Genomic DNA, 10,176 nt, shown 5'->3' with positions numbered 1-10,176 from the left:
CTTAGTGCTTACCTCTGCTCGTATGAGAGATTATATTAACGAAAGCCACACATACTGCGGTATCTTTTTGAAGGTGCTCAAAAATATTTATCATGTTACTTGAAAATAATTTTAACTCATCCTCCAAAACGATAAAAATCAAAAATGACAACGCATAATCTTATTATCGCAGACGCGACGTGTAATCGTAAATGTAGTATCATCTTAATATAATATTACACATTACACAAAGCATTTTAATTCCTAATAAAAATATATGTTTTTAGAAGTTTTAAGTTAATATTAAAATATATAGTTAGCATATTTTCCTAAAAAATTAATATTAATTGGATTTTTTTTTATTTGAACGCATCTAAAAATATTTTCTAATGTTTTCCTGCAGAGTGCGTTATGTCGCGTCTTTGTGACGTCATGCTATTGATTTTATAGAAGATCGTCTTTTGGAGACGCCATCTTAAAATAAAGTGATATAAGTTTTGGTAGTGTAGATTATAGAAAAAATCTAAAGTAATCTTCTATTGTAAATTAACAATTGAGCTTAGATAATTTTATTAAAATATAATCAAGTGTAACGGACCAAGGTACTAGTGTATTTTTGATTAGTTAGTTCTCAAAGCTATTAAATTTACTTTGTTATTTACCGTTCTTTAGCTTGTATTTTGTAGTACCGTTATTTTCGAGTAAATAGCTACTTCATGTAAAGGGTGAACAGTTATGAAAGTGCAATATTTTATAAAAGTAAATTAAGAGACATCGATCCAGCGTCTGCTCTGCCTACGGATGTAACACGTCAATATACTTCTGAGGGCTGGGCTCGAATTTGTTCCACCATCAGTGTTGTGAAAGTGTTCTGTTATATTGTCGAGGGCAATTAACTTTACAGTGTTGTATATTCACTGTTAACATTAAAACCGTTTAGTGAAGTATTAAAACAATACCAATTGCCAAAATATAAAACAAAGATATAGTTTTGAAGGACAAATCTTTGTGATTATTAGTGTAGATTGGTGAGATTCTTTACGCTTGAATAAGTGAGTATCGCGTCGACTACTGGTTGCAGTTGGTGGTCGGTGCGAGGGTGAACTCCTGATGGTGTGTACATCGCAGCATGTCTGCACTCTCGACGCCGGGCGGCGGAGGCACTACGGCGCAGAGCAAGCCGACGTCCGGCAAGCAAAAATATCAGAAATTGGACATCAATAGTTTGTACTGCGCCAACAGGGTATATATTGCTGTTCAATTTTATAAAGTATCTTATTAGTATTTTATACTAAATATTTTCTTTACAAAATAAACAAAATTAAACAACGATAATCTAGTATAACTTTTAATTTTTACATGCAATACATAATGTTTTAAAAGAATGTTATTTACATTATTTTTTAAGGCTTGAAATATATGTAATCATTCAATATGTTAAGAATTGCAATAATTATTGATACCCAAATTTTTTATAACCTTTAAAATATAATAGTCGGCTGTTGAAATTCCTTTGAAATTTTATTTTTTTTACCAAATGTATTTAGTATTATTTATATTTATACAGAAAAATGATAATTCATTGTTTGCTGAATGTGAGGTCAATGAACTGATAAATAACCTTGTCTAGACTAATACATTCTAGTTAATTTATAAATTGAAGTGAAGGTTTATTTCTATAATTTACTATTTTAACTATAAATTAAATAGTTATAGGCTTGACTGTGTGACTTATATAATGAAAGTTTTTATATACTGAAATTTTCTTTGTTATACTTATGCAATACAATAACTTAGTATGATTTTTTATCTATCTGTATTCAATTTAAAGTAAATTCATATAATTAATATTATTGTATAATATAATTAATGAAATTTACATAATATTATTTTTAGAATGAAAATTTAGAACCGTCCTCAGTAAAATCTCAACTTAGCCGTAAACATGGAATGCAAAGTCTTGGAAAAGTTCCTTCAGCGAGGCGCCCACCAGCCAATCTTCCTTCTTTGAAAACTGAAACTGGTCAAGATCCTAACGCAAAGTGAGTTTTTATATAATCTTTGCTAGTGCGGTACTTCTTTAACTGGGATTCTTATATAACATTTTAAATTTTCAGTTCTGTATCTACAATAACTGCAACAGTAACTACTCAAGCATCATGCACCTCTCAGACAATAGTAAGTTTTATTTTACATACCTATATTATTTCAGATTTAAAAAAAAACACCTTTTATTAATTCAAGTTACCACTAGAAATACATGGGTATTTTAAGGAATGCACTCAGGTTGCTTCAATTTTGAGATGGTGATAATCTGAAATAGTTTCATCTTTGTTACTAGATAATATTTTTTATATGTATTAGTTTTAATTTAGTATTTTTACCAATTATATATTAACTGCACTATTTAATGTTATATTAGCTAATCCTTACATTTAATAAATTTGTCCGAAATGTTTAGCCAGACTAAAACACAGTTTTTCAAATAAAATTTTTTTAGTACTTCCTATTTTTTACTATGTACATATTTACAATGTTTGTCTTTTATTATTTTTAGACTACATCCTCGAGCAGCGGTGTTGTTGCGGGCACAGCATCTGGGGGATGGGTACCTCTCCCACCACCTTCATCACCACACTTCCGCACAGAGTTCCCCTCATTAGAGGCTGCCGCTCAACCCTCACACCGTTCTACAGATCATTCTATACTACAGCCACAACTAAGACCACAAAGTTAGTATAATGATTACAAATTCATCTATTTTTCTTAAATTGGTTCCATCATAAGAAAAACAGTTTATAATAATAAAAACATTAGTGATAGAATTCCTAAATCATTAATTGTAATTAATTTACTCTAACATATAAAAAACATTACTTATTAGCGGAAGGCAGTTGGACGTGCGGTGGCACGGCCGGCGTGCGGCAAGAAACTACATCGTCTCCCGGCGCCGCGCCCGCCTCCACGCCTGCTACACAGCAAACACCCGCTTACCGTGCCATTCTACCATCTTTCGTGCGTTTTTATTTGTTGTTAAGTACATTGAAGATTAAAGTGTTCCCTAATAATGTTAATTTTTTACACAGCTGATGAAAGGTAGCAGTGGCACTGGAATAGGCTTGGGAACATTAAGCTCACTACGTGATAATAGGAACAATAGTGGCAGCGGCGGGAGCAGTAACTCTAATAATAGTAACATGGTAGGCTCTAGACAAACGCCGCGACCGCCTGCTACACCACGAGCCGTTGAGGTTCTAACAGCGCGCCCAATTCTACGCGAGGAACAAATATCTTCGCTTGACGACATCTCTCGTGATGCAGGATGGGCACAGCATGATGATATCGACTATGAGTAAGTTCAATTATATTGCTTTGTTTGTTTTGAGATCAAGCTCATATTTTTTTATTGTGATTTAAATAATTTTATCATTATTTATGAAGAAAAAAAAAGGATTTAAAGCAACAACTTATTTTCTTTTTAGTCAAAAACTGGATTTCTCTGATGGTGAGTCATCAACTCCAGCCACGAAAGTCAACAACAAATCTAATACCCGAACCAGTATTGACCATGAATGCATGGATAACAAAATGCAGGATCCTGGTGATGAAGACCAGCTATGGGCGGAGCGTAGACAAAAACAGAGTAATGAAGTTGCTCAAGCAGTAGCTCGTGCACGCCAACGTAAAGAAGAAGAACAGAGGCGCCAAATGCGCGACCCACAAGGGACTCAACAATCATCGAAGGATATTCGTGACAAAGGAGACAGGAGCGACCGAGATCGTAATGACATTAGAGATAAAGACTTAGAAGTCAGGGAGAAGGATAGAGCTGATAACAGAGATAAAGATCGGTCTGACATCAAGGATAAAGACCGTAATGATTTACGTGAACGAGACTGCAGGGACAAAGATCGATTAGATAGAGACCGTGATCGGGTTGATAATCGTGATCGGTTTGATCGTGAAAGGGATCGTGATCGTGACAGGCTAGGGGATAATAAAGATAGAGCAAGATTAGAAAACAGGGATCGTTCGGATGGTGATAAAGAAAGAGATTTACGAGATCGGGATCGTAACGACAATCGCGATCGTAATGATAATCGCATTGACCGTGATAGATATGACAGAGAAAGAGAACGTAATGACAGGGATCGAGTCGATCGGGACCGTGACTTTAGAGACAGGGATAGAGAATACGCACGAGATCGTGAGCGTGATCGTGATCGCGAGCGTGAGCGTGATCGTGAGCGTGATCGTGATCGAGACCGCGACCGTGAACGCGACCAGTCAAATGCGCCTTTTTCGAAAACTTTTCAGGCAAATATGCCTCCTCGTTTTTTAAGACAGCAACAAAGCAGACAGCACAAGGAGGAGGATCAACACAAAGCTTGGGCATTTACTGGAAAACCAGCACAGAGACGCCAAGAACCACAGCCGTACAATGCTCCTAGACACACATCGCACAATGGCCGTCGTTCGTATTCTAGGTAACTTACTAAAATACAATTCTTGTTACTTTCGATAAATATTAATCATAATAATGCCCAATATTTTTTTTTATTTACAGAGATTATTCTGATCGTGAAGATGAAATACGAAGGGATAAGGATGGGCCGGGCCCTCAATGGAGGTCTGAAATGCAAGATTATGATAGATCTGGCCGCGAATTAGATAGATCTAATTCAAAAGATTCCTACAAAGATTTTAATGATTATAAAGACAGAAGAAATGATTCTGACAGAAAATCAATAGATACAACTATGGAACACTGCAGTAGGACTGCTGCTGATAAACTAACAGAAGTTTTTGAAAGAAAAAGCAGTGGATTAGCGGAACCATTTGCTTCAGTAGACTCAACAATGCAACCTACTCCTGAGAGAAGAACTACACCATCGTCAAATTCACCACAAAATGAAACATTTGAAAAAGATTTTAGCAAAGCGTCATGGGCTGATGTTGCACAAGAAGAACAAAGTAACTTAATAGCTGGAAAACCATTGGATAAAGATGGCACATTCAAACAAAATGACTGCAAGATTGATTCTCCAAGTACTGAAATTGTGGATGTAATAATAACACCGCAACAAAACATAAATAATTCTAATAGTCTTATTAACTCAAATCTCACCACTCAAAATCAAACTAATAGTTATAATAATAGTCACATGTCTAGCACACAAGTTGTATCTCCTCAAATTCAACAAACACACACAGTAAATACACAAATAAATATTCAAACTGTAATTCCTATTTCTTCAGCTAATCTATCTCAACCCTCTATATTTACTGATTCTCATACTATTTCTAAGTCTTCTTCAAACCAAACTCCTTCCAAACCAAATAATTCTGGAGAAAATATATCTAGTACCATACAAACACACAAGCAATCTTTGCCGGAGCAATTATCTCTAACTAGTGTTGTCAAATCATCAATTCCTGGTCAAAAATCAGAAAAAGATGTTTCGGAGACAGAATCAATAGCATCGAAATCAAGCATTGACCCATCTGGTATAATCGGAAATAAATTAATGGATTCAAATTCTAACGAAAATATTCAAGATAATCAAAAGCGTCAATTAGACGATAAAAAGAACGAGCAATATAACAACGAACTTTTGAATAAAATACCGATAAAGGAGCCCGTCGAAAGAAAATCTAGCGGTTCTGGTTCTGAAAAGAAAGGCAGAGGATTTGGTAGTAGTGGATATGTTTATAATCGGGGCTGGGGGGGATCAAGGGAATCTCGAGGACGACGTTCACATCGAAGTTCCCGTTCAAATAACAGAGCAAGTGAATCTGATGGTTCCACAGACGGGAATAATGTAGAACGTAAAGAGCGACGAAGAGCTCCGCGTAGTCCACGTGGTCCTAAAAAACAAGACAGACCAGATGACACAAATCATCTCGCTAATGAACAAAGTCCACAAATATCTGATGGATTAGAAAATAGAGAGCCATTTGCACCACGTGGACAGCCATCTCGTCGAGGTAGAGGTGGTTTTCAAGGTACTAATAGGCCGCCAGCACCTGCTAAACGTGTAACTGGCTATGGACCACCTAATACAAAGAGTCCTTTCAGTCAAGCTAATAGAGCAGTAAAAGATAATGAGGATATGAAAGATAATCTCTTTGATGATAAAGAAAAGACTAATCCCAAGAACCGTACTAGTTCATCTGTTGCAAAAGTACGTGATCGTCGTTCAAAAGCCATGGGTGGCCCAATGAGTGGCGAAGATGAGAATTGGGAAACTACGTCAGAACATTCCGAAAGCGGTGGTACTGGTATGCATCGTCGTCCAAATGGGGGAAGACAATCTGCTCAATCACAAAAGGGACAAATAGGTAATCGTAATCAGAATTCTATTAATCGTCAAAACAATAGCCGTGGCCAACAGGCAGCTAAAAAGGAAGGAGAGAATAAGAATACTGAAATAACAGAGGCTATTAGTGATCTTAAGATATCAACTACTAATGAAACTGTTGATGATGGTTTCCAAGAAGTCCGTAATAAAAAAAATTCAAAGGAATCTAGAGGTTCTAATGGTAAAGATGAAAAACAACCTAGATCTCGCTCTAATCAGGGCGGTGGTCGGAATGGTTCCACTTCAAGAAGTTCCAATGATAAATCAAATTCACGAGGATCGGCTCCAGTAACTGCCAAATCAGGCACTCAATACGATCGACCTCGACAAGCTAACTTAGCTCCGCGATTTGTTAAACAAAGACAAAAACAACAAATGGGCCTTTCAACCTTCGGTCCAGACACCGGCGCCGCTCCACCACCTCCACCAGTGAATGCATGGGATAAACCAATTTCGCAAACTCTACGCGGTAATGTTGAGGAGCCACCAGAAGTCGTGGATAATAAATCATGCCAATCGAGTCAGCGAAGTACACCTGGCGATGTCGCAATAGATAATAAGTCTTCAGTGGCACCATGCGCTGTTGTTTCTGATAAAACAGGTGTTCTAGATGGAAGCACACCTCCTGTAGAAACTATTATATTTGAGAATACAAATTATAAGACTGCTCCTCCAGCAGAAGCCTTGAAACAAAAATATCAACCCAGTGCGGCCACTGCCAAACCCCAAGGGGAAGAAGTTGTGACAGAAATTGAATCCAGACCTTTGCCGTTTAATGGAGACGTTAGATCGCGCACGAGATCCATTCAAGAGCTTATGGCTGAATCTGGACGGCCGGTATCGGAGGCAGAAGGTTCATTAGGATTACAGATGTCTTTTGATACATCCCAAAAGGCTGAAGATTCGTCAGATATGAAACTTGATTTTGCCTTTGATTCAGATCTTGGTCAGCTAACAGAGGATAAGGCGGCAAAAACTCTTGGATTACCACGTGGTGTGCACATGAGTACTTCTAATACCATTTCACCATTAGCAGCAGATCTTAACTTAAAGATTGCTAGTGTTAAAAAAGTTTGGGAAATGCCTGCAGTGGCAGAAGGTACCGAGGAGCTACAATTTGCTGGTTTTGAAGAGAATAATACTGAAACTGGTGCTCCTCCTAATGTATGTAAAGTAAAGCCCACCCAACAATTGCAATCGCCTCCACCTCAGCATTACAATCATGTTAGCTATCAAGGAGGTTATGGTGGTCTTTCAGTTCCTTCACCTCCAGCTGTTTTATATAATTCATCACAACAAATATTAGGATCGTCTCAACAACTACAACAACAAGGAGGCCTATATGGTGCCTTTTTGGATCAGACTCGCGGTCAATTTGGTGGATTTCCTGGAACTCCATATGGTGCTGGTTCAGCCACCCCATATAATTATCAACCTCCAGATATGTTCCAGAGCCTTCCAAGTCAATACCGCATGGTGAGTTTTCTATGGCAAGTTGTTTTATATAATGATCTATTGCATGTAATTATTATATAATCCTTTATGGTAATTACATTCTTATGAAGGATTATATAAAGATTTAATATTGTTCTGTTCCGATAGAAAAATATTTCCTTGTTATTGAAAACATTACTGTTACTAGAAACATTAATTGATTAAAAATGTTGTTAACATTCTTCTTATCTGAAACTTTTAAATTTCAATAAATATGTAAATGTGGATATTATTTATAGGCAGCTGCAGCTGGAGGTGGTGCAGCCTATGGACAGTCAGGACAATTGGGAAACAGCCCTAGCACAGTTTTAATTTCAAGTACTTCGAATTCACTTATGTCTGCTACTGTTAAACCCTCGTCTCAACAAATCGGTGCCATTGGTGCGTAAAATGTGTAAATGATGATTAATAAAAATTAATATTGTCAAAGCAATTAATACGAGTAATAATTTAATTGACATAATGGCTTTAAAAAGTCTTAAGTTATTAATTATCATAAAATAATCAGGCAGCAAAGGCGGCGGTGTTGGTGGAGTTGGTGGCGTAGGTGGCGTGAACACGTTCCAACAACAATACCTGGGTTATTCAGGCCCGGTGGGTGAGGCACCGTACTCACTACCCGGCCTTTTGCCGCGGCCTGCACCTCCGGCATCTTCGTACTACTCGCCCTACCAGCCGCCCACAGCTCCTGCGCCCAACTATCCGCTGCAATTCACGCAGCCAGCACAGTCTAGCGCTTTCAGTTCACAGTTCCTCTCGTCTCAGCTGCATGTCGCAGCTGCAGCTGCTGTTCAGCAGATGCAGGTAATGATTTTTTTTTTGCCTGATAATGATAAATTTTCTAACCAATCTGTTAAACTACCAAAACTAAATACTATATATAATATAACTACCACAGCAACAGTACCGGGCTCCACCACTGCAGCAGCAATATGCGCCTCCTCAACCGAGGCCGCCACCGCAGCAGCAGCTCAAGAGCCCTCTTCATGAACACGCAAACGGATTCGCACCTCTTTGTGATTCTGCATCACCCACGCCTAAAGGCGCCTCAAAACCACAAAAGCCTCCACACTCACCTCCGCAGCACAAGTACCATGCGCCACCGCCTCATCAGCAACATCCAGCTCATCCGCCACCGGCACACACACCTCATCAACATCACCAGCAACATCAACAACATCAGCAGGTATGTTATTAAAGAATATTTTGATTTGCAAACATAATAAAGACATCATATTAATGAAAATTCCTTTTACAGCAATTAGTAGGCGGTGGAAACAATGGTCGCAGCGGTAACATTACAGGCGGCGGAAATGGTAATGGAATGAATCGCGGTATGGTCGGGCAACGCTACCCGGCGCCCATCCAGCGGCCCCATGCGCCTGCCATGCCGATGTATCGCGCACCACCCGCGCCTCGCACTCACAATACACCCCGTCCCAATCTCTACTACCATCACCACCAACGCAGTGAGTAGGAAGCGACTGTAATGCATTGTAATATTAACCTTCTTACATTTTACAATGACAACCTCCATCTGCCAGACGGTGGAAATGGCCCGGAACGAGTGACCGAAGTTGGAGAGGTAGCGCCGAACGTGGAGGAGACAGGCGATAACGCGCCCGCTGGCGAGGCGCCCCCACCTGCCGAGGTGAAAGCCGAGTGAGCCAAGGCCTCGTCGCGCACCTCACGCCTACCCCCGCCCCACGCGCGGCCCTCGAGCGCGCCGACAGACGTTCGCCTCCGCCGACGTCGCCAGACTTAGGTTCTCGGTATTTTAAGTCGTAAATTATGGAAGTGATTTTAATATTGTTTAAGATTCGTACGGAATCGATGCGCCGTCCGTCTCGGTCGACCCGAGAACGGTGCGCCGCCGCCACGGTGTGCGAATGGTGTTTCGTTTGTTTGTATGTAAATATATTGATCGGACTGACATCCGGCTGTCTATTTGACTGTTATATTTTAAGTATATATGTATAAAAGCGAAAGGTCGGCGGCCTCGCTGAGTACGACCGATGCACTGCGGGGACTGTGCGTCTAACTAACCGATGCTGCCTCGAGACATCTCACTAGTGAATATGTAGCCACGGTTTTTGCATAACGAATGTCGATGCAATATAAATAAATAATAATGTAATTTGGAGCGAAGATGGCCGAGTGGCGCTCGGCTTCTGCTGACGGGTGCGCGGTAGCGCTCCATGTATCATAATCAATTATTATATGCGAATAAAATTATTATGACCGAAGGTTTTTGTATCATTTATTTCTCTCACACTAAAACCTCAATTTTATTTTATTGGAAATCCAAAAACTATAAAAAATAACGATACATTCAAAAGGC

General features: G+C 39.1%; 1 protein-coding gene across 1 annotated transcript; it reads left to right on the top strand.

Annotated features, from left to right (window-relative positions):
- Positions 1-392: 392 nt before the first annotated feature.
- Positions 393-10,081, top strand: LOC126779392 (uncharacterized). Its single transcript, XM_050503318.1, has 14 exons — positions 393-581; positions 1,061-1,222; positions 1,876-2,021; positions 2,097-2,157; positions 2,537-2,711; positions 2,864-2,994; positions 3,066-3,331; positions 3,462-4,466; positions 4,547-7,817; positions 8,075-8,216; positions 8,344-8,639; positions 8,734-9,021; positions 9,094-9,304; positions 9,380-10,081. Exons 2-14 carry the CDS (start codon positions 1,109-1,111, stop codon positions 9,499-9,501), a joined length of 6,228 nt encoding a protein of 2,075 aa, XP_050359275.1. The 5' UTR covers positions 393-581; positions 1,061-1,108; the 3' UTR covers positions 9,502-10,081.
- Positions 10,082-10,176: the final 95 nt, after the last annotated feature.

The sequence above is a fragment of the Nymphalis io genome, chromosome 2 (genome assembly GCF_905147045.1).
Source record: "Nymphalis io chromosome 2, ilAglIoxx1.1, whole genome shotgun sequence".
Taxonomy (NCBI): Eukaryota; Metazoa; Arthropoda; class Insecta; order Lepidoptera; family Nymphalidae; genus Nymphalis; species Nymphalis io.
The sequence above is the reverse complement of the archived record's forward strand: the minus strand, read 5'-3'. Positions and strand labels throughout refer to the sequence as shown.